This window comes from Ranitomeya variabilis, chromosome 7 (genome assembly GCF_051348905.1).
Source record: "Ranitomeya variabilis isolate aRanVar5 chromosome 7, aRanVar5.hap1, whole genome shotgun sequence".
Taxonomy (NCBI): domain Eukaryota; kingdom Metazoa; phylum Chordata; class Amphibia; order Anura; family Dendrobatidae; genus Ranitomeya; species Ranitomeya variabilis.
Window position 1 is genome coordinate 102,817,224 of NC_135238.1, and position 25,714 is coordinate 102,842,937.

Consider the following 25,714-nt stretch of genomic DNA (forward strand, 5'->3'; position numbering starts at 1 on the left):
TAAGCTGGACAAATGAGCAAAACATAGAATGTGCTGAACAATAAGTCCACAACAAGAGGACTGCAAAAGGACAAGCAAGGACTTATCTTTGCTGAACAGGTCAGAGTGTCAGTGAAATCCAAAAGAGCCGAGACTCCAAGCAGGAGCAATTGACAACTGGCATTGATTGAGGGATAAGGCCAGACTAAAATAGCCGAGCCAGAAAGACGATCAGTGGAAGCAGCTGCTGATGCTAAATCCAAGAAGCAGCCATACCACTCAAAACCACCGGAGGGAGCCCAAGAGCAGAACTCACAAAAGTGCTACTTACAACCACCGGAGGGAGCCCAAGAGCGGAATTCACAACACATGTCCACTCCAGAGGTCTTGTGTGGAGTCTGAACTGAATGCCGATGGCCTTGTTGATTCTGGTAGTCAACAACTGCCCTCTTTTCACTAATCCTTTCCAACATCTGTAGTGTAGAGTTCCAACGCGTGGGGACATCACACACCTGTCGTTGAGCCGGAACCTGCTAACGCTGCTGAAGCACAGCAAGGGCGGTTGAAGCTGTAGCTGACTTTCTAAAATGGGCACATAGGCAACGTACTTTGACAAGCAGATCCGGCAGCTCCAGGTAGGTTTTGAGTAACTGCTGAACCAAGAGGTTAAGCACATAGGCCAGGTGTGTGAGTTCACCTTAGAGTCTCCACCAGGTTCCGGTCATTGTCACACACGACCATTGAAAGAAGGAATATAAACCAGATCACCCATGATGCATAAACCAATCCTCGGGAGCACGGACCCGCTGTGTTCAGGCATATAGAGTCCAAAAAAGAAAAGAATGTCCAGCTTCACCGAATCTGTAAAAAAGAGTTTTCTTTATTCACAAACTTTTAAGCATAGAGGATACAGACTTCAGCACAAGCCATATGGGTAAGAATCTCAACGCGTTTCTGGAGACTACGCTCCCTTAATCATGGACATGATTGAGATTCTTACCCATATGGCTTGTGCTGAAGTCTGTATCCTCTATGCTTAAAAGTTTGTGAATGAAGAAAACTCTTTTTTACGGATTCGGTGAAGCTGGACATTCTTTTCTTTTTTTTTGCACACACGACCATGCCTGGCTGTAGGTTCAGCAGTGTCAGCCACAGATCTGCCTGCTCTTACAGAGCTGTCCACAACTCTTCTGCATTGTGCGAATTGTAACCTAAGCATATTAGCTTCAACACAGCCTGTTGCCTCTTGGCTGAGACAGTGCTTCCAACTTGTGGCTGATGTGGTCATTTCGGAGATGGAGGCTGAAGAGGAGGAGGAGGATGATGTGCAAGAGCTGTAGATTGTGGGGCCAACCCTGATTGATGTAGGACCTGCAATCCTCGGCATCGGGATGACGTGTTCCATTCCAAGGTCCGACTGGGTCCTGGCTTCCACTATGTTAACCCAGTGTGTCATCAGCGAAATGTACTGTCCCTGACCACAAGCACTTGTCCTCGTGTCCCAGTAACTGCATTGTTGAGGGCATGGCTAATGTTGTGGGACACCTGCTAGTGTAATGTGGGGACAGCACTCTGGGAGAAATAGTGGCGGCTGGGGACCGAATCCCGAAAGATGGCCACCTCCATCAGGTTGAGGAAAGCTTCCATCTCCATGAGCCTAAAAGTCAACATTTTGAGTGCAAGCAGTCGCGAAAGTTGCAAATTTAGTATTGTGGCCTGTGGGGCGATGTATGTGTATTTGTGCTTGCATTCCAAGGACTTGGGGTATGGACAACTGTACGCTGCGCTGGGACAAGGACGTGGACGTGCTTGCTGATGGTCTGTACAATGACAGGATCAGGGCAGGAGGCATCTTCGCATGCACCATGGACGGGGGATTGGCTTGCACACACAACACCGGAAGAAGCAGTGGTGTCAACCACAGACACTGTTCCTGGACCCTGGGGTTCGGCCCACAAAGTCGGTTGCTTTGCTGACATGTGCCTGACCCCTGCTGATGCTGTCTTGGCAGGTGGTGCAAATTGCCTTTTTGGAGTTATCGGCAGATTCTTTAAAATTCAACCGGACTCGGGAAGACCTAACAGTTGTACTGGTAACTTCTGATGTGTTGGTGTTACTGGGAAGGGTTGCCCGCCTTCTGTCTGCAGCCACCACGCTGCTTCTTCCTGCCCGTTGGGGTGCTACACCTCCCCCTGTGTGCTGCTGTCATCGCTCTGCATGTCTTCCTGCCAGGATGGATCAGTTACTATATCATCCACCAGCTCGTCTTCCAGTTCCGCACCCTGGTCCTCCTCTTGACTTTTTAGCAATTGTCTCATCATTGTCCACCTGTTGTCACACTTTCCCACCTTCTCACCATCGTCTTCGTGTGACTGTGGCTGCTCAAATATTTGGACATCGCTACATGCGATCTCCTCTTGCCCCGCTTCAAGTGGATCAGGAGAGAGGCCCGAATCTGTAAATGAAAAAGCTCTTCGGATAGTCCAAGTGTGGGATCAGTTGTCTCCGGGCTCTCGGCATGGTGGGAGGAAGGAGGATCAGGGTGAGGAATATGCGGTCCAGACTCATTGCTACTGAGACTTGACCGTGTGAAAGACAGGGTTGTGGTGGTGACACAGTGACTGGAAGCATTATCCGCTATCCAACCAACAACCTTTTGACACTGCTCTGGGTTTAATAGTGGTGTGCTGCGGTCCCCTAGTAATAGGGACAGGAAGGTCGGGTGAGAAGATGTGGGTGTTGTGGCACAATTTCACCTTGCCCACGGCCTCGACCTCTGCATGCACCATCAACATCACATCCAGTTCCCCACCCCTTTCCACGAGCCTTGCCCATTTTAAATGGAGGATAATATTTTCCTTGTTCACTACAAATGGCAGAATTTGGAGTGCAATTATATGTGATCCGTGTGATGGACAAACCACAGTTTTAAATAGCTTGCCTGCAGGTATCTATTTTTAACAGCAACTGGTGTCAATAACTTCGCTAACACACTGCAACAAAATTTAAATGGAGGCCCGAAATTGCAGAATTTTGAGCGCAACAGTATGTGATCCGTGTGACGGACAAACCACAGTTTTAAATAGCTGGCCTGTTGGTAACTATTTTTAACAGCATACTGGTGTCAATAACTTCACTAACACACTGCAACAAAATTTAAATGGAAGCCAGAAAGTGCAGAATTTTGAACGCACTATATGTGATCCGTATGACGGACAAACCATAGTTTTAAATAGATGGATTTTTAGTGCTGTAATATGGAAAGGATCTAGCTGTATTCTGCAGTGCCATCAAGCAAATGGAGCAGAAAAACGGTGTTCTCTGGATTGCTTTAAATAATCAGTATTAAGATAAAAAAAAACATTCCTGGCCCCTTATGCCTGGGGCTATGTCTAGAAATATTAGTAAAAGCAGCGGCAGCAGACAGAACTGGAATGGACCATCTTACTATATGCATTGAAGTTTGCCACATACACTGCCTGCCTGCCTGCCTAGTACAGATATTTATTCAGCTGGATTAGTCCTTAGAAGGACTGTTAGTTGAGATGGATATGTGTCTAATATATATTCCAAGGCGGACTTAAATCACATTATCCACAAGAAGCGAACCACATGATAAAAGATAAATATATCTTTATTAAGTAGTAAAAATTAAAAACAGCATGACCAACTGATATAATATGACAAAGTGTCCAGGAGAGAGAATAACCCGCCTACTATTCTCTATCTATAATGGCTGCCTTAACATGCAGTGGTAATATATCTATACATATTCCTGTGGGAAAGCCTGATACCATGTATCACTATATATATGGCTAGAAGTGATATTAGCCAAACATATGGGAATACGGAGGTGGCAATGATACTCCACATATACATTATATCCCTGTCCATATGATAGATCACCAGCCAAGAGTGTGAAGCTATAATACCTCTAATAAATAGCATAATACCTTAAAGCAGTCATGCAGAATAGTGCGGTAATGGACGGTCTCTTCTCCCTCATGCGCCCCCGAGGATTCCCATTACAGCATAGGACAGAGGTTGAATGCTGGACTGAGAGAGGAGAGATAGATTAACCCTTGCAGGTGCCCCAAAGTCGCGTGCTGAGAGCTGGTACGTGGCAAATTGGTGGCAGCACGGTGGCATCCGTAACACATTGGTGGCAGCGGTGGGATATAATTATTTCTATTAGAGCATTAGTGCATGGTTTAAGCAATTATTCCCTGTACTAAAGAATTGATATCCTTGCGAGGAGTGCACCAGTTCAACAAGGTTCAACTCAGTGCTTACTTAGACATACTTGCAAACAGTTTCCCTTCCCCGTTTTTCTTTTCTGTCTTTTATTTGGCAAAGGCTGTTCATCGATATGACAGCCCAGTACAGACAGACCGACCTCTGTGAGCAGAGAGGAATAGAGACAGCTGACAAATCCAAGGAACTGCTGATACGCGTCTTGGTTGAGCAGGACATAGAGCAAAGTACTGGAACGTCTAGACAAGGAGAGAGTCCACCTCAGAGAAACCGAGCAATGCCAGCTCTTGCACCGGAGATACTTGATGGAAGTGGCAGCAATGCCAGTGCTGAGGAGACTATGGACTCTACTTTACAAATTGACTTACAACAGCTGGGAACAAGTGATCCCAATCTGCGCCTGCAGCTTATTCTACAGTACCGAGGCTGCTGCTGCAGAGCGCCGGGAGGAGAGAGCTTTCAAGCTTCAGATAGCTCAAATAGAGAGGGGTAACAGTTCTCAGCTAACCCCCTCCCAGGACATAAATCCAAGGAGGCGTCTGGAAAACTTTCCCGTGATGGAGAAGGATACTGACTTAGATACTTTCCTTCGGGGGTTTGGTGTCCCACTATGTTCCTCCCTTGCAAGTAAACGATACAGAGTAGGTGGAAGCAAGTGACCCATCTGAGATCCCGTACGAGGAGGGAACATGTCACAATGCACAGGACTATACGTATGTGGCCGCTGTGACTCGGAGTCAGGCTGCTGCTCAGGCTCAACCACAGAGATTAGAGGATGAGTCTCAGACAGAACTGCCAGAACAGGAGGCCCATACTGTGACCCCAGAGCCTCCTCACATGGCATAAGAAGGGAATCGATCAGGGCAATGCTGATGGCCTATCTCGCCAAGGTGGGTTGGAACCAGATACGCGCTCGGGAGCTGATCTGTAAGTCAACCACCATGCACATTCATAAGGAGGGAGGTGTAGTGAAATATGTCTATTCTCAGACCACAGGGGTCTTCCTGGAAAGCCAGAATTGGAAACATTTCACTCCTTCTAGCTCCTTTGAAGAGAGATGTCAATTACAGCCTGACACTATCTATCTGTGGGAAACTTTACACAAAGAATTTCAGAGAAAATAATATATTCATTGGTGGAGTGTTCACGGCCCAGTCACAAACAAGCAATTATAAATATTAATATGAGGGGCTGGTCTTGAAATCTGACCTCCAGGGTGACTCTATAAATTAGGCCTGTATACATAGAATCCTGTTCACAGATTGAGGGGCAGCCTAGGTGATGTGATCCAGTCCATATTCACCCCCCCCTCAGGGAGCAGAAGCAGACTACAAGTTAGCTATTTCTGTAAGTTTTCTCCTGTTTATTTTATACTGTTTTGCATAGTTATGTCTTTTTATTACCATATTTGTATATCTTTTTCTTTACTGTAAGCACTGTACATTTTTGTATTAAAGCATAAAACTTTAACAAATTGAACCTTGTATGTTCAAAAGCCTTAGGAGTGGCAGACCGTAGTAGTAATATTTCTGGGACTCATCGCCCATGTGTTCGGTGAGTGGTGGCAGCGTGTATGAGCGGGTGTGTGGCCTGGGTCGGTGTGTGATTTATGCTCCCAATACAGCATAGGACAGAGGTTGAATGCTGGACTGAGAGAGGGGAGATAGATTAACCCTTGCAGGTGCACCCCCAAGTCACGTGCTGAGAGCTGGTACAAGACAAATTGGTGGCAGCACGGTGGGATCTCCCTAGCTCAACAGCCACTCTCCCTACACTGCCTGATTATTGAGTAGGCTGTGACAAGCATGGCGGTGCCAGGTCTGATTTAGACCTGATGACGCTGTTCGTTAAGCCAATTACTGTAATGCCACAACCAACACGGCTGTGGCATTACAGGGTGTGGCAGACAATCCCAGCATGTTCTTTGGCTTTCTACAGAGTGCCAAAAATGCAGGGAGGGGACCCAAGCTCCTGCCGAGCAACCCCGGAAACACTCGTTGAGCTCTGAGCATCTCGAGCAGTGTGATGCTCTTGCAAGTACCGAGTAGTGGCGAGCATGCTCGCTCATCTCTAGTGTTCACTAAAATGTTTTAAGTAGTGTGACAGTTTTATAGGTCTGTTCGTTCCAGATGAGGTGATAACATATATGTGTAATTTTATAGTTTATATATTTTTTTCATAGAAATATTTATTCATGGGTACTATACACTACCGTTCAAAAGTTTATGGTCACCCAGACAATTTTGTGTTTTCCTTGAAAACTTTTATTAATCAAATGATTTGCCAAATGAATTGAAAATCTAGTCCAGACATTGACAAGGTTCGAAAAAAAGATTTTTATTTGAAATAATAATTTTCTCCTTCAAACTTTTCTTTCGGCAAAGAATGCTCCCTTTGCAGCAATTACTGTATTGCAGACCTTTGGCATTCTAGCAGTTATTTTGCTGCGGTAATCTGGAGAAATTTTACCCTATGCTTCCAGAAGCCCCTCCCACAAGTTGGTTTGGCTTGATGGGCACTTTTTGCGTACCATACGGTCAGGCTGCTCCCACAACAGCTCAATGGCTTTGAGATCTGGTGACTGCGCTGGCCACTCCATTACAGATAGAATACCAGCTGCCTGCTTCTTCCCTAAAGTAGTTCTTGCATAATTTAAAGGTGTGCTTTGGGTCATTGTCCTGTTGTCGGATGAAATTGGCTCCAATCAAGCGTTGTCCACAGGGTATGGCATGGCATTGCAAAATGGAGTGATAACCTTCCTTATTCAAAATCCCTTTTACCTTGTACAAATCTCCCACTTTACCAGCACCAAAGCAACCCCAGACCATCACATTACCTCCACCATGCTTGACAGATGGTGTCAGGCACTCTTACAGCACCTTTTCAGTTGTTCTGCGTCTCACAAATGTTCTTCTGGATGATCCAAACACCTCAAACTTGGATTTGTCTGTCCATAACACTTTTTTCCAATCTTCCTCTGTCCAATGTTTGTGTTCTTTTGCCCTATTACATAGTTACATAGTTACATAGTTATTGAGGTTGAAGGAAGACTTTAAGTCCATCTAGTTCAACCCATAGCCTAACCTAACATGCCCTAACATGTTGATCCAGAGGAAGGCAAAAAAAACCCATGTGGCAAAGAGTAACTCCACCATGGGGAAAAAAATTCCTTCCCGACTCCACATACGGCAATCAGACTAGTTCCCTGGATCAACGCCTTATCAAGGAATCTAGTGTATATACCCTGTAATATTATACTTTTCCAGAAAGGTATCCAGTCCCCTCTTAAATTTAATTAATGAATCACTCATTACAACATCATACGGCAGAGAGTTCCATAGTCTCACTGCTCTTACAGTAAAGAATCCGCGTCTGTTATTATGCTTAAACCTTCTTTCCTCCAGACGTAGAGGATGCCCCCTTGTCCCTGTCTCAGGTCTATGATTAAAAAGATCATCAGAAAGGTCTTTGTACTGTCCCCTCATATATTTATACATTAAAATAAGATCACCCCTTAGTCTTCGTTTTTCCAAACTAAATAGCCCCAAGTGTAATAACCTATCTTGGTATTGCAGACCCCCAAGTCCTCTAATAACCTTGGTCGCTCTTCTCTGCACCCGCTCTAGTTCAGCTATGTCTTTCTTATACACCGGAGACCAGAACTGTGCACAGTATTCTAAGTGTGGTCGAACTAGTGACTTGTATAGAGGTAAAATTATGTTCTCCTCATGAGCATCAATGCCTCTTTTAATACATCCCATTATTTTATTTGCCTTTGTAGCAGCTGCCTGACACTGGCCACTGAATATGAGTCTGTCATCCACCCATACACCCAGGTCTTTTTCATTGATGGTTTTGCCCAGAGTTTTAGAATTAAGCACATAGTTATACATCTTATTACTTCTACCCAAGTGCATGACCTTACATTTATCCCCATTAAAGCTCATTTGCCATTTATCAGCCCAAGCTTCTAGTTTACATAAATCATCCTGTAATATAAAATTGTCCTCCCCTGTATTGATTACCCTACAGAGTTTAGTGTCATCTGCAAATATTGAAATTCTACTCTGAATGCCCCCTACAAGGTCATTAATAAATATGTTAAAAAGAAGAGGGCCCAATACTGACCCCTGTGGTACCCCACTGCTAACCGCGACCCAGTCCGAGTGTGCTCCATTAATAACCACCCTTTGTTTCCTATCCCTGAGACAGCTCTCAACCCACTTACACATATTTTCCCCTATCCCCATTACTCTCATTTTATGTATCAACCTTTTGTGTGGCACCGTATCAAAAGCTTTGGAAAAGTCCATATACACTACGTCCACTGGGTTCCCTTGGTCCAGTCCGGAACTTACCTCTTCATAGAAGCTGATCAAATTAGTCTGACATGAGCGGTCCCTAGTAAACCCGTGCTGATACTGGGTCATGAGGTTATTCCTCTTCAGATACTCCAGTATAGCATCCCTTAGAATGCCCTCCAGGATTTTACCCACAGTAGAGGTTAAACTTACTGGCCTATAATTACCGAGTTCAGTTTTTGCCCCTTTTTTGAATATTGGCACCACATTTGCTATACGCCAGTCCTGTGGTACAGACCCTGTTATTATGGACTCTTTAAAGATTAAAAATAATGGTCTATCAATGACTGTACTTAGTTCCTGCAGTACTCGGGGGTGTATCCCATCCGGGCCCGGAGATTTGTCAATTTTAGTGATTTTTAGACGCCGCTGTACTTCCTGCTGGGTTAAGCAGGTGACATTTAATGGGGAATTTTTAATTAATCTTTTCCTTTTATTTGCCATTCTCAGATATGGCTTTTTCTTTGTCACTCTGCCCAGAAGGCCAGCATCCCTGAGTCGCCTCTTCACTATATAGACGTTGACACTGGCATTTGGCTTGTACTATTTAATGAAGCTGCCAGTTGAGGACCCTGTGAGGCTTCGATTTCTCAAACTACAGACTCTAATGTACTTATCTTGTTGCTCAGTTGTGCTGTGGGGCCTCCCACTTCTCTTTCTACTCTGGTTAGAGCCTGTTTTTGCTCTTCTCTGAAGGGAGTAGTACACACTGTTGTAGGAAATCTTCATTTCTAACAACAAGAATAGACTGTCGAGATTAACAGGAAAGTTCTTTTTTTTCTGGCCATTTTGAGAGTTTAATGGAAGCAACAAATGTAATGCTCCAGATTCTCAACTAGCTCAAAGGAAGGTCAGGTTTATAGGTTCTCTAATCAGCCAAACTGTTTTCAGCTGTGCTAACATACTTGCAGACGGGTTTTCAAGGGTATTTTAACCATCCATTAGCCTTCTTACACAGTTAGCAAACACAGAGTACCATAAGAACACTGGAGTGATGGTTGTTGGAAATGGGCCTCATACACCTATGAAGATAATTGCATTACAAACCAGACGTTTTCAGCTAGAATATTCATTTACCACACTAACAATGTATAGAGTGTATCTCTGAATCATTTAATATTAGCTTCATTTGAATAAACTGTGCTTTTCTTTAAAAAGTAAGGAAATTTCTAAGTGACCCTACACTTTTGAATGGTAGTGTACTATATATAATATATATATATATATATATATATATATATATATATATATATATATAATTTTACAATTTTGATTAAACTTTCTTTAAACTTGACCCACTATGAGACTTTCATTTTTTGCAGGTTGATCGCTTGTACAGCCTTGAGATGCAGTAGCATCCCTATGCTTATGCTTTGCAAACTGTCAGCTCTTCACTGACAGGCAAACTTGATCATCTAGCTACTTTGCTAGCTCTGGTGACTCGGATGTCGTCATGGCGACAGTGAAACTCTGTCCACAGCCCAGTCACTCAGGAGGGATGCACACATTTGGGTCGCAACCTCGTGATGCAAGGCATTCTGGCACTTTTTGTGACATCGGCAGGGGCTGCAGCCTGGTTAACGCTATGCCAAGTGAGTGGTCAGCGATAGCGCCACTCACAGGCAGAGATGACAACAAGAGTTATTTAGAAAAATACTTCTATACAAGCTTTAAATAAGTGGGGGAATTTTAGAATGTAGTGGACAATCTCTTTAATATGAAGTACAATATGATGCAAAAAATGTTCTCCTAATCACTGGGATATGTTGAAGTGTTTCAGAGTTATTACCGCATAAAATGACACTGGTCAGAATTGGAAAATTTGGCCTGGTCAGGAAGGTGAAAGTAGGCTTGGGGGTGAAAGGGTTAAACAAAAAAAAAAAAAAAACAGTAATGTATAAAAACACTTTGTGTTCATTGTACTCATTAATTGTTTTTCTTCTTTTACAGTTTTGACTGGTTCAGAGATACCTGGCATAGCTTATTGCTTCCACACCTTGATTCATCAGAGCTACATTTGATGAACCTGCTGTTCCCACTGGGATCTTTATTCCTTTTCATGTTTGGGACTGGAATAGCTTATTGGACCGGAATATTGTTCAAGTCAACAATTGTCATACTGTCATCCACACTGAACGCTTTCACAAGGTTTGATAAAAGTTTGCTCATTTGTTTACATGGCTTAACTATTCAAGATCTTGTTATTCTATCAGTAACATTTTTCTCTAATTCATTATCTTCTTATTTAAAGAGTGTACTGTATGATGAGAAAAACAGAAAAAGTGACAATTGTTGAGATAATGACTTTTCTTAAATGTAATTAGTAAATCAGACTATTTCCTCCCAGTATTACAGGGATTCACGTTTAATTTTATTTTACCAGTGAACCCAGAATATTGTGCAATGCTCTCCTATAGTAGATGCCAACTGTAAGGCCGGCGTCACACTTAGCGTAGGGAAATACGGTCCCTTTTTACAGGCGTAATACGCAGAAAAGTTCCTGAACAGTGATCCGTATTCAACGCAAGGATGCAATTTTTTTTTTCTCATAAAATTATACGTGTATCATTCGTATGGTATCTGTATGGCGAGATCTTCTCGCCGGCTTGCAAACATGGAGACATGGAATGGATCCATGGGCTGAAATATTTGTGAAAACTATATATACAGTATATATATATATATATATATATATATATATATATATATATATCTCTATCTATATATATAATTGTCTAAGGGTTTTTCTGTCTGTCTGTCTGTCTGTCTGTCTGTCTGTCTGTCTGTCTGTCTGTCCTGGAAATCCCGCCTCTCTGATTGGTCGAGGCCGCCAGGCCTCGACCAATCAGCGATGGGCACAGTATCGACGTAGATGTCATAATGGTTGCCATGGCGACGATGATGTCATAAAGGTTGCCTCGACCAATCAGCGACGGGCACAGTCTGCCGCGAATTCTGGAATCATCATTGTCAATATACTACGGGGACATGCATATTCTAGAATACCCGATGCGTTAGAATCGGGCCACAATCTAGTATATATATAATTGTCTAAGGGTTTTTCCGTCTGTCTGTCTGTCTGTCCTGGAAATCCTGCGTCTCTGATTGGTCGAGGCCGCCAGGCCTCGACCAATCAGCGACGGGCACAGCATGGCGATGATGATGTCATAATGGAAATCCCGCGTCTCTGATTGGTCGAGGCCGCCAGGCCTCGACCAATCAGCGACGGGCACAGCATGGCGACGATGATGTCATAAAGGTTGCCTCGACCAATCAGCGACGGGCACAGTCTGCCGCGAATTCGCCTCGACCAATCAGTGACGGGCACAGTATCGACGTAGATGTCATAATGGTTGCCATGGCGACGATGATGTCATAAAGGTTGCCTCGACCAATCAGCGACGGGCACAGTCTGCTGTGAATTCTGGAATCATCATTGTCCATATACTACGGGGACATGCATATTCTAGAATACCCGATGCGTTAGAATCGGGCCACAGTCTAGTATATATATATATATATATATATATATATATATATATATATATATATATATATATATATATATATATATATATATATATATATATATACACTCACCGGCCACTTTATTAGGTACACCATGCTAGTAACGGGTTGGACCCCCTTTTGCCTTCAGAACTGCCTCAATTCTTCGTGGCATAGATTCAACAAGGTGCTGGAAGCATTCCTCAGAGATTTTGGTCCATATTGACATGATGGCATCACACAGTTGCCGCAGATTTGTCGGCTGCACATCCCAAAGATGCTCCATACAAGGCAGGATGGATCCATGCTTTCATGTTGTTTACGCCAAATTCTGACCCTACCATCCGAATGTCGCAGCAGAAATCGAGACTCATCAGACCAAGCAACGTTTTTCCAATCTTCTACTGTCCAATTTCGATGAGCTTGTACAAATTGTAGCCTCAGTTTCCTGTTCTTAGCTGAAAGGAGTGGTACCCGGTGTGGTCTTCTGCTGCTGTAGCCCATCTGCCTCAAAGTTCGACGCACTGTGCGTTCAGAGATGCTCTTAGGCCTACCTTGGTTGTAACGGGTGGCGATTTGAGTCACTGTTGCCTTTCTATCAGCTCGAACCAGTCTGCCCATTCTCCTCTGACCTCTGGCATCAACAAGGCATTTCCGCCCACAGAACTGCCGCTCACTGGATTTTTTTTCTTTTTCGGACCATTCTCTGTAAACCCTAGAGATGGTTGTGCGTGAAAATCCCAGTAGATCAGCAGTTTCTGAAATACTCAGACCAGCCCTTCTGGCACCAACAACCATGCCACGTTCAAAGGCACTCAAATCACCTTTCTTCCCCATACTGATGCTCGGTTTGAACTGCAGGAGATTGTCTTGACCATGTCTACATGCCTAAATGCACTGAGTTGCCGCCATGTGATTGGCTGATTAGAAATTAAGTGTTAACAAGAAGTTGGACAGGTGTACCTAATAAAGTGGCCGGTGAGTGTATATATATATATATATATATATATATATATGTATGTATGTACAGTGGGGCAAAAAAGTAGTTAGTCAGTCAGCAATAGTGCAAGTTCCACCACTTAAAAAGATGAGAGGCGTCTGTAATTTACATCATAGGTAGACCTCAACTATGGGAGACAAACTGAGAAAAAAAAATCCAGAAAATTACATTGTCTGTTTTTTTATCATTTTATTTGCATATTATGGTGGAAAATAAGTATTTGGTCAGAAACAAACAATCAAGATTTCTGGCTCTCACAGACCTGTAACTTCTTCTTTAAGAGTCTCCTCTTTCCTCCACTCATTACCTGTTTTAATGGCACCTGTTTAAACTTGTTATCAGTATAAAAAGACACCTGTGCACACCCTCAAACAGTCTGACTCCAAACTCCACTATGGTGAAGACCAAAGAGCTGTCAAAGGACACCAGAAACAAAATTGTAGCCCTGCACCAGGCTGGGAAGACTGAATCTGCAATAGCCAACCAGCTTGGAGTGAAGAAATCAACAGTGGGAGCAATAATTAGAAAATGGAAGACATTCAAGACCACTGATAATCTCCCTCGATCTGGGGCTCCACGCAAAATCCCACCCCGTGGGGTCAGAATGATCACAAGAACAGTGAGCAAAAATCCCAGAACCACGCGGGGGGGCCTAGTGAATGAACTGCAGAGAGCTGGGACCAATGTAACAAGGCCTACCATAAGTAACACACTACGCCACCATGGACTCAGATCCTGCAGTGCCAGACGTGTCCCACTGCTTAAGCCAGTACATGTCCAGGCCCGTCTGAAGTTTGCTAGAGAGCATTTTGATGATCCAGAGGAGTTTTGGGAGAATGTCCTATGGTCTGATGACACCAAACTGGAACTGTTTGGTAGAAACACAACTTGTTGTGTTTGGAGGAAAAAGAATACAGAGTTGCATCCATCAAACACCATACCTACTGTAAAGCATGGTGGTGGAAACATCATGCTTTGGGGCTGTTTCCCTGCAAAGGGGCCAGTACGACTGATCCGGGTACATGAAAGAATGAATGGGGCCATGTATCGTGAGATTTTGAGTGCAAATCTCCTTCCATCAGCAAGGGCATTGAAGATGAAACGTGGCTGGGTCTTTCAACATGACAATGATCCAAAGCACACTGCCAGGGCAACGAAGGAGTGGCTTCGTAAGAAGCATTTCAAGGTCCTGGAGTGGCCTAGCCAGTCTCCAGATCTCAACCCTATAGAAAACCTTTGGAGGGAGTTGAAAGTCCGTGTTGCCAAGCGAAAAGCCAAAAACATCACTGCTCTAGAGGAGATCTGCATGGAGGAATGGGCCAACATACCAACAACAGTGTGTGGCAACCTTGTGAAGACTTACAGAAAACGTTTGACCTTTGTCATTGCCAACAAAGGATATATTACAAAGTATTGAGATGAAATTTTGTTTCTGACCAAATACTTATTTTCCACCATAATATGCAAATAAAATGATAAAAAAACAGACAATGTGATTTTCTGGATTTTTTTTTCTCAGTTTGTCTCCCATAGTTGAGGTCTACCTATGATGTAAATTACAGATGCCTCTCATCTTTTTAAGTGGTGGAACTTGCACTATTGCTGACTGACTAAATACTTTTTTGCCCCACTGTAAGTGAGATATATATATATATATATATATATATATATATATATATATATATATATATATATATATATATACAGTACAGATCAAAAGTTTGGACACACCTCATTTAAAGATTTTTCTGTATTTTCATGACTATGTAAAGTGTAAATTCACACTGAAGGCATCAAAACTATGAATTAACATGTGGAATTATATACTTAACAAAAAAGTGTGAAACAACTGAAAATGTGTCTTATATTCTAGGTTCTTCAAAGTAGCCACCTTTTGCTTTGATGACTGCTTTGCACACTCTTGGCATTTTCTTGATGAGCTTCAAGAGGTAGTCACCGGAAATGGTTTTCACTTCACAGGTGTAACCTGTCAAGTTTAATAAGTGGGATTTCTTGCTTTATAAATGGGGTTGGGACCATTAGTTGTGTTGAGCAGAAGTCTGGTGGATACCCAGCTGATAGTCCTACTGAATAGACTGTTAGAATTTGTATTATGGCAAGAAAAAAGCAGCTAAGTAAAGAAAAACGAGTGGCCATCATTACTTAAAGAAATGAAGGTCAGTCAGTCCGAAAAATTGGGAAAACTTTGAAAGTGCCCCCAAGTGCAGTTGCCAAAACCATCAAGCGCTACAAAGAAACTGGCTCACATGAGGACCGCCCCAGGAAAGGAAGAAAGAGTCACCTCTGCTTCTGAGGATAAGTTTATCCGAGTCACCAGCCTCAGAAATCGCAGGTTAACAGTAGCTCAGATTAGAGACCAGGTCAATGCCACACAGAGTTCTAGCAGCAGACACAGCTCTACAACTGTTAAGAGGAGACTTTGTGCAGCAGGACTTCATGGTAAAATAGCTGCTAGGAAACCACTGCTAAGGACAGGCAACAAGCTGAAGAGACTTGTTTGGGTTAAAGAACACAAGGAATGGACATTAGACCAGTGGAAATCTTTGCTTTGGTCTGACGGATCCAAATTTTAGATATTTGGTTCCAACCACTGTGTCTTTGTGCGACGCAGAAAATGTGAACGGATGGACTCTACATGCCTGGTTCCCACCGTGAAGCATAGAGGAGGAGGTGTGATGGTGTGGGGGTGCTTTGCTGGTGACACTGTTGGGGATTTATTAAAAATTGAAGGCATACTAAGCCAGCATGGCTGCCACAGCATCTTGTAGTGGCATGCTACTCCATCTGGTTTGCTTTTAGTTGGACCATCATTTATTTTTCAACAGGACAATGACCGCAAACACACCTCCAGGCTGTGGAAGGGCTATTTGATTAAGAAGGAGATTGATGGGGTGCTACGCCAGATGACCTGGCCTCCGCAGTCACCAGACCTGAACCCAATCAAGACTCATGCCTAAGCTAGGTGCTCTCTTAGCTACAAAACACATATCTGAGAATTTTTTTGAGCCGATCATCCTGAAACAAAACTGGAATATATATTTTTAATGATGGATAGTATTTTATCATATTGGCAACTATAGATGGCTGAAAAGGTAACTTGATTACTGGTGTTAGTATTCGTAACCTTTCTTTATGTAAGGAGTTTTTTGCGATCCATAATTAAAAACACAGATCCGCAGACACTTTTCAGATGAGGTTAACCCTACAACATTTAACCGAATACAAGCATTTTTTAAGGGTCCGTGGTGGAGATATTTCGGGCTTGAGATTTACAGGGATTGAAAAAGTTTATAAACCCTTACTGGTGGGGGGGACCACAGACGAAACCAACTTCACAGGGAATCCTTTTGGATTTTTTACTTCAATGCAGCTCTCCCGCTAGGATGAAATTTGAGACAGGATCTCATTCTCCAATGTAAAGTATTTCTTTACATCCATATGAGTCTGTCATTATTTGTTATACTTGATATCTGATTTAAAATCATCCATGTTGTATTTTTTATTTGTCACAAATATTTTCCTTTATCTATGCATACAATAACAAATTATATTGTGGTGCCGTGTTAGCCACAAAAATCGATGTGAATACTTTTCTGCCCAATGATGACAAAAGTATTCTCGGAGTGATACCTATATTAGCTAACCAGAAAATAATATATGTTTGCAAGCTTTCAGAGCGCAGAGGCTCCTTCTTCAGGCAAGAATACAAAAAAAGAACCTTAACGGTAATGGATAAATAATATAGCTAGAAATTATAATTAATCAATGTGATAATACACAAAATCCATACCAGACGGGGGTAGTCTTAAATATAAAGTTTATTTAGAAAGAACTAATACTTATAATGAAATAATACACAAGAGACAGCAATGAAACGTAAGTAGTGACAGCTAAAAAAACAGCGCATAAGATGTGATGAAAAAAATGCGCTGTTAGACAGCACAAAAAAACTGAAATCACTGCTGCAAAACCCGCAATACCTGAAGCAGTGGTGCCAAAAATGAGACCAGCCAAATGTCAGTGCAATCACATAAAGAATAACAGCTATGATGCCAAATAATAACACTATGACTGGATATCCAGGGTGCTGGAGTACTGCACCGTAGGATAATAAACAAGATAACTCTAATGCAATGTTGTGCCAAATTATTCTACATACTGATACCTTGGGACATCACGGCAACAGGATGCGGGCATGCACGCAGGAAAAGGGCCTCGACGCGCGTTTCACAGCCTTGGCTTCGTCAGGAGGCGTGTACAATAAAAATTGGGCCGGAAATTTATAGACCGGTATGGAGGGACTCTGGCGAATCGGCGCACTACCCATCATGATGTGTATGCGCCAGCAGCGAGGCAGGCCGCCCTGCGCCGTGACGCATGGGCGTCATCCTTCCCCATCTCCACAGCAACGCTCCAAGCCAGCAATGCTACCGAGGCAACACAGCGCATGCGTGGGGCGCGTCTGCACCGAAAATGAAACCCGGTGGAGCAAGGACAACACGAGTCTCCAAGGACTCCTCCCCTTAGTGACCGGAGTTGAACAAAACAAATGCATGATCGTAAGTATTGATATATATAACTAGTAAATGTGGCAAAGAGTGCAAAAAGATCTACATAAACAACAATGATCAAGGTATTTAACGCTGTCTCTCCTCAAAACATAAATACAGGAACAAAAACGATAATAATATAGAGAACAGGCCATACATATACAAAATCATAATAATCAATCCTAAAGTAGAAATGGCCCATATATGTAATAGAAAATACAACAAGCCATTGAAGTCTTGCACAAATAGTAGTAAACATCACACAGGCTATATTATAATGACCGTATAGTGTACTAATTAAATTAATCACGTACAGCCAAAAATACACTGTGTTCCAAATTATTATGCACAAAGAGTTTAGGAGTGATAAGGTTAGAATTTTTTTGTTTGTCATTTAAACTCATTGATGGTGATGTGTGTCAGGGCTCTTTATATCACTGAAAGCAATAGCAGATACCTGTGCAAATTAGTTTGGCAGGTGTGTCCAAATAAAGGCAAGACTACTTAAGAAGGCTGTTCCACATTATTAAGCAGCCTACATTTTTTGCCTAAATGGGAAAGAAAAAGGATGTGTTGGCTGCTGAGAAGCAACAAACTGTGGAGTATTTAGGTCAAGGCATGACTACAATCAACATTGCCAAGACACTTCATCGTTACCATCGCACAATCAAGAAGTATGTAGCTGATTCCCAGCACACACGTGTGCGTGCTGATAAGGAAAAATTGAGGTTAAAAGAGCAGCTGCAAAAATGCCTTGTCATAGCAGCAGACAAGTTTTTGAAGCTCCTGGTGCCTCAAATGTCCCCAGAACAACAAGATGCAGGGTCCTTCAGAGGTGCGTAAGCCATCCTGTCTACCACCTCTATCCACTGCACACAAGCAGAAACGGCTCCAGTGGGCCAAACGATACATGAAGACTGACTTCCAAACTGTTTTGTTCACCGTGAGTGCCGTGCAACGCTCCATGGTCCAGATGGATGGAATGGAGGATGGCTGGTTGATGGACACTCCATGAAAACACGGCTAAGGCGCCAACAAGGAGGAGGTGGAGTAATGTTTTGGGCTGGAATCATGGGGAGAGAGATTGTTGGCCCCTTTATGATCCCTGAAGGGATAAAGATGAACTCCATTATCTACGTGGAGTTTCTAAAACAACACTTCCTGCCATGGTTCAAGAGGAAGAACCGTGCTTTCCGCAGCAAGATCATTTTCATGCATGATAATGCACTGTCTCATGCTGCAAAAAACACATCTGCATCTCTGGCTGCTATGGGCATAAAAGAGGACAAACTTATGGTGTGGCCACCATCTTCCCCTGACCTCAACCCCATTGAGAACCTCTGAAGCATCATCAAAATGAGTGTCTATGATGGCGGGAGGCAGTTCACATCTAAGCAACAGCTCTGGGAGGGTATTCTGACCACATGCAAAACAATTGAAGCAGAAACCATCCAAAAACTGACAAATTCAATGGACGAGAGAGTTCAGAAGCTTCTTTCAAACAAGGGGTCCTATGTGCAAATGTAACATCACCTAGAATAAAGTTTTCACTTGAAAACTGTTTGATTTCATTTTGTAATAAGCTGATAATGCTTATAACTTCACAATTGACCATTTTTTTGTTCAAAATAAAATAAAAAAGGTTGAAAACTCTGCTGTGCATAATAATTTGGAACATGCATTTTGAGTGTTTATTTTTACTGTTTTCATAGGCAGTTTGTTCCAAAACATTGCAATTATACTAGAATAGTAGATGACTGGAAAATAACAATGACTGCAATTCAGATAGGTAATTTAGAGAAAATATGAGGAAATGTTATTTGCATAATAATTTGGAACACAGTGTATATATACCGGTCAGAAAAATAGCCACGAACTGCCAAAAAATTCAACATACAAAAATATAATAAATGTAAAAATCCTCCAAGGCAGTCCATTTATCTTCAAATGTAACAAGATGAACGCAATGGCTTACAAATATTTATCCGGTCAGCGAAAATGGCAGAGGGCCAGAATATTTTTTCACATGCAGGTGTATGAGGAGCAGATGTAAATCTCCTCCAAGACAGTCCATATATCTTCAGATGTAGCAGAGTGAACAAACCAGCAACCACTCGGTGCAGGATCCCTTCAGCATGCAATGAAGAAGTGAACAGGTGAATAGAGAGCGACATCTGGTTAATAAAAAGAACAAATATCAGGAACATGCAATAAAACATAAAACACAACATTACCGGACCAACATTAAAAACAATGAAAATATATCTGTAAAAAATGTCTATAAAAAAGTCTTGAAACTGAGGGCTTCATTCAGACCTGTTGGTGAAAGTGTGTCTAAGGTCACTATCCAACGTGCTTCTTTTTGCAGCAATCTCTGTTTGACATTCCCACCCCGGATCCCCATATAAACACGATCAATCCCACATACTGTAAACCCCTTAGGGTTACTGTTGTGTCTATCAAAAAAATGTTTGGGGATTGATTTTAACAGATTTGGTTCGGAACAATGGGCCGAGTTTTTTATATCCCTTAAATGTTCCTGCACTCGAATTTTCAGGGCTCTGGTTGTCATACCAATGTAGATACAGTTACAAAGACAACGGCCATAATAAATCACTGCTTCAGTATTGCATGTTATATGATGGACAATCTTAAAATTCTTATCACCCACTGAATTTGTGAATTTTTTTGTTCTAACAATAGAACGGCACGCTGAGCAGTTCCCACAAGGCAAACAACCCCATGGGGGACCACTGCTACTAGAGCCAAAAGGTTTGGCCTTTGGAGGGACGTAGTGACTACTACATAAAATGTCACCCAAAGTACGGTATTTACGCCATGTAATGAGAGGGTACGGAGTCAATTGATGGGCCAGGTCTCTATCGGTTAGTAAAACTGACCAATGTTTTTTGAAAATTTAATTAATTGTGGACCAGTTAGAGTTGAATTGCGTAATGAACCGGGGTGTCAAGTCTGAATTTTTGACAGCTTTCCTAGGTGGTTTTGCCAGCAAAGTAGATCTATCTGCATTCAGAACACGAGAAAAACCCCTATAAATGTCTCTACGCTTGTAACCCCTATTCTTGAAGCGTGTTGACTAAAAAACTGTTGTCGTCCGAACAAATACGACAGGCTCTTAGAAACTGTCCTATGGGTATCGAACTCTTGAGTTTAGGAGGATGAAAAGACGTAAAGTGCAGTAGTGCATTGGTAGCCATTTCTTTACGGAAGATATTTGTCCTAATAGGGCCCTCCGTAGGATTTGTAATTTCCAGATCCAAAAAGTCAATAGAACTTTGGCTATACTTCCACGTCAGCCTGATATTACATGTGTTCATATTCAAGTGGTTCAGAAAAAGGTCCAACTGTGACGTGGAGCTTTGCCAGATGAAGAAAATATCGTCGATATAGCGCAGCCACGAGATGACGGAGCCATGACCTGGTGTGTCAAGGACCGTATCCCTTTCCCACAGCCCCAGGAAAAGGTTAACATTCGAGGGCGCACAAGACGCCCCCATAGCTGTGCCCTGGAGCTGTAGGAAGGGGCGGTCCTTGAACACAAAATAAATTGTGAGTAAGTATAAACTGTAATAGTTCCAAAATGAAATGAATCAAATTAGGTTCAAGATTAGTCATGTCAAGAAAAAATTTGGCGGCCCGCATCCCGTGGCTGTGCCTAATTGACGTGTACAGTGACTCCACGTCGCAGGTGACAAACCACATATCATCCTCAAGTGTGAGGCCATCTAGTCTTTTCAGGACATCGGTGGTGTCCTTTACAAAAGACGGGAGGGTCTCAACACATTGCTTAAGGTAAAAATCAATAAACTGCCAGGCTGGTTCACAAAGACCCCCCATGCCCGAGACAATGGGTCTGCCTGGAGGGCAGATGGGGTCCTTGTGAACTTTGGGAAGCAAATAAAAAGTAGGAATAATAGGGAACTCTGGCAAAAGTGACAACCGCATTTTATTTGTAATAGCACCAGACTCCTCACCTTCATCCAAAAGATGACCCAATTCACGTTGGAAAATAGATACGGGTAATGAATCAAGTCTTTTATAGTGGTCAGGCCTATGCAGCTGCCTAAAGGCCTCCGCCTCGTACAGACCCACCGGCCATACCACCACATTACCACCCTTGTCTGCCTTTTTGATCACCGCGTCCTTCATGGCTCCGAGCTCCCTCAGAACACTCCTCTGTTGAGGAGTAAGATTATCATGGAGGACGTGGGGATCCAATTTGCTAAAGTCCTCTTTAATTAATTTAACAAAGATTTCCACTTGAGGACAGGCGGACAAGGGGGGAAAAACCCTGCAACGTTGGTGCAAGTGTATAGGGACAGAGGAAGAATCGGCCTGAAAATTTTCGGCCGCCAGAGATTCGAAATCGACCAAAGCCTGCACTTCAATCGGAGACATAGATGGATTTAATTTAGGGGCAAAATATTTTTTGATAATTAATTTTCTGGCAAACAATTCTAGGTCCTTTATTAAAGTAAAGTGGTCAGACCCCTCTACTGGTGAAAAAGAGAGACCTTTAGAAAGCACTTCAACCTGTGACGAAGTGAGCTGATGTTGAGATAAATTTATTACCTTTAAAACCTCCTTATTTTCTTGCCTCGAAAGTTGTAGTGATGCTTTCTCTTTGTGGTTGCCGGTGTATGACTGCGCTGTGTAAGGAGATCTGTTGGAGGGCCATCCCCTGCTGACATGTGTCCTCGGTCTAAAAAACGATCTCCACATGCTCCCTCCGAGGTAGTAGAAACACTAGAAATAGATTGTGATCTAGCTTGTTTCTTAGGGAGTTTCTGGCACCAGCGATATACTCGCTTGAGCTGGTAATCCTCTAAATCCCGTAAGTACTTTTTAGTTCTGTTATTTGTATCTCAAGTTCCCACTTGGAAAGTTCCTCCTCCAAAGATAAATCAAATTTTTTACACTCGTCACTAGAGAGGGTGCTCTGAATTTTTTCTCGTATGGTCTCAATCTCTTTCTCTAGGGTCTCAAGTGTTCTCTTATCAACCCCCACAAGCAATTCCAATAGGGTCCTAGAACACTTTGTCAGAGTTTCCTCCCACTTAGATATCCAGCACCCTGGATATCCAGCCATAGTGTTATTAGTTGGCATCATAGCTGTTACTCTTTATGTGATTGCACTGACATTTGGCTGGTCTCATTTTTGGCACCACTGCTTCAGGTATTGCGGGTTTTGCAGCAGTGATTTCAGTTTCTTTGTGCTGTCTTACTGCACATTTTTTTCATCACATCTTATGCACTGTTTTTTTAGCTAATTTTAGTTAATGGTAACATACATCCTAGACAACGTGTGGTGAGAAAAGGAAAAACGTGATTGTTTTATTTATTTTTTTTTTTTACATTAGGTTTTCTCACTCACCATATATCATGATATCCAATCTCATTAACACCAACAACACCATGGAGGCAGTGAACACTGAGTCAGCATTATTTCCTTTGTGACATTTATCTCAAAATGGGTGCATATAGTTGTTAAAATCACCAATAATGGTGACTGGGGCTGAAGAACACGTGGCAATAAATGAAAACTTTTTTTTGTTATTTTGCCAGAATAAGTGGGAGAAACATATCTTGTAGTGATGAGCTAGTATATTCGTTGCTCGGGTGGTCTCCGAACATTTGTTAGTGTTCGGAGATTTAGGTTTCATTGCCTCAGCTGCATGATTTACGACTGCCAGCCAGGCTGAATACATGTGAGGAAAGCCTGTTTGTTAGGGAATCTCCACATGTATTCAGCCTGGCTAGCAGCCTTAAATCATTAAGCTGAGGCGATGAAAACTTTATCTCCGAGCACTAACAAATACTCGGAGATCACCCGAGCGTGCTCAGGAAAACCCGAGCAACCAGTATACTCGCTCATCACTAATAACTAGCTGTCAATATTATAGTCAGTGTCAGACTGGTGTGTCAAGGGCGAACCGTTAACCAACTCCAGGGCCCCACTTTACAGCTACATTCAAATTTAACATTATCCTCAATCACAAATGTATATAACAATGATCTGGGTAGATTGTTAAAATAATTAGGTGCTTCCTTTGTCTGTACAGTGATTCAAGTATATTGTGCCAAGTAGTGCTCATATAAGAGGGTAGTGGCACACTCTTGCGCAGTTGCCCACTGGAGTTTTCTCCTGTGAGCCAGTCCAAGCCTGATTATAGACAGGTCATACAAGACACATATCTATCTTCTGCATCTATAGATGAATTATTATTGGTAATGGGGATAGATTGATCAACCAATATACTTACCCCACAGGCAGGATTAGAGTATAAGGAATGGTAGGGGGATCCTACTAAAGGGTGACCGAGATTCTGAAACCTTTCTTGGATCAGATGTGTCTCAGAGAGGCATATTGTAGATTGTAGACTGGAATTGTCAGAGTAGTGAGAAAATGGTATGGTTTTGAAATATATATATGTGCTTTAAATAGGCACATACCGTCCCGTGCAACAAAATCCTTTATTGTGGCATCATCATACCAACAGCAGGCAGATAGAATGATGGAGCTAATACAGACTACGATCGTTGATGACCTGTTGAAGCACAATTTAAGCGTGAAACGATCATCATCTGTATTTGCTCCATCATTCTATCTGCCTGCTGTTGGTATGATGATAAATAAAGGATTTTGTTGCACGGGATGGTATGTGCCTATCCGCTTTCTTCTATATGGACATAGAGAATTTTTATATAAAAGCATATAATTTTTTATTCTAAACTATCTTGCAACTACTTTTAGGTTGAGCTGTATCAAAATAGATTATAACAACTGTATAGAATCATAATCACTTAGCTATACCTCCTTCTCCCGCATGCAACATGTCATAAATTACCGCCTATCATGCCTTTGCCTCCCTTCGTTGGAGTTCATCCACAGAAGAGCATCCTTGTAGGATTTGAACATATGAACTTACCCAAAAGCTATGACTTGGAGCTGTGTACGGTACAGCATTTCATAGGAGATATCTAGAGCATGCAGGCATTACTTTACATCCATAAAGTGAGTGTTCTCTTTCTGTACCTCTGCAGAGAAGTCTGGAAACACGCATTGCATAAGATAATGTCCCAATCATTAAGGTGGAGTTGCTTAGTCAGAATGGAACTAGGTGGCGCCCCAGGAGAGAGATGATTTATAGAGACCTTGTGGGCTCTTTCTATGGTGAAAAATGCTGAGAGAATGTGTTTTCCAAAACACTTAAAAAGCCAATTTTCAAAAAAGATTACAGCATCTCTTCCCTTCGCTCTTTCTGGAACTCCAACCAAATGTATGTTATTCTTCCTGAGCCTATTTTCCAGCTCATCCGTCTTATTCAGAAGCATAGTTATACTCTGCACATTTTTTAGCATCATTTGGATGAGAGGGATTTTACCTTCTATGGTACGCACTCTTTCATCAGCCTCCTTCATCCTCTCATTCACCCTTTTTAATTCTCATTTTATCATGGACATGTCCTCTTTGAGACTACCCATTGCATATTCAAAGAGTGGGTATTGCAGAGTGATATAGATGCAAATACAGTTATATGAAAAAGTTTGGGCACCCCTATTAATCTTAAGCTTAATGTTTGTTAAAAATTGTTTTTTTTTGCAACAGCTTTTTCAGTTTCATATATCTAATAACTGTTGGACACAGTAATGTCTCTGCCTTGAAATGAGGTTTATTGTACTAACAGAAAATGTGCAATCTGCATTCAAACAAAATTTGACAGGTGCATAAGTATGGGCACCTCACCAGAAAAGTGACATTAATATTTAATAGATCCTCCTTTTGCAAAAATGACAGCCTCTAGTCGCTTTCTGTAGCTTTTAATGAGTTCCTGGATCCTGGATGAAGGTATTTTTGACCATTCCTCTTTACAAAACAATTCCAGTTCAGTTAAGTTTGATGGTCGCCTAGCATGGACAGCCCTCTTCAAATGATCCCACAGATGTTCAATGATATTCAGGTCTGGGAACTGGGATGGCCATTTCAGAACAGTGTAATTGTTCCTCTGCATGAATGCCTG

General features: G+C 42.3%; 1 protein-coding gene across 1 annotated transcript in view; it reads left to right on the top strand.

Moving 5' to 3' along the window:
* PGAP1 (post-GPI attachment to proteins inositol deacylase 1) overlaps nucleotides 1–25,714 on the top strand; it is a 1,745,445-nt gene that overhangs the window by 1,409,584 nt on the left and 310,147 nt on the right. The window contains exon 22 of the mRNA XM_077275621.1: nucleotides 10,545–10,742. Coding sequence (XP_077131736.1) covers nucleotides 10,545–10,742 — 198 coding nt within the window. The remainder of the gene's footprint in view (nucleotides 1–10,544; nucleotides 10,743–25,714) is intronic.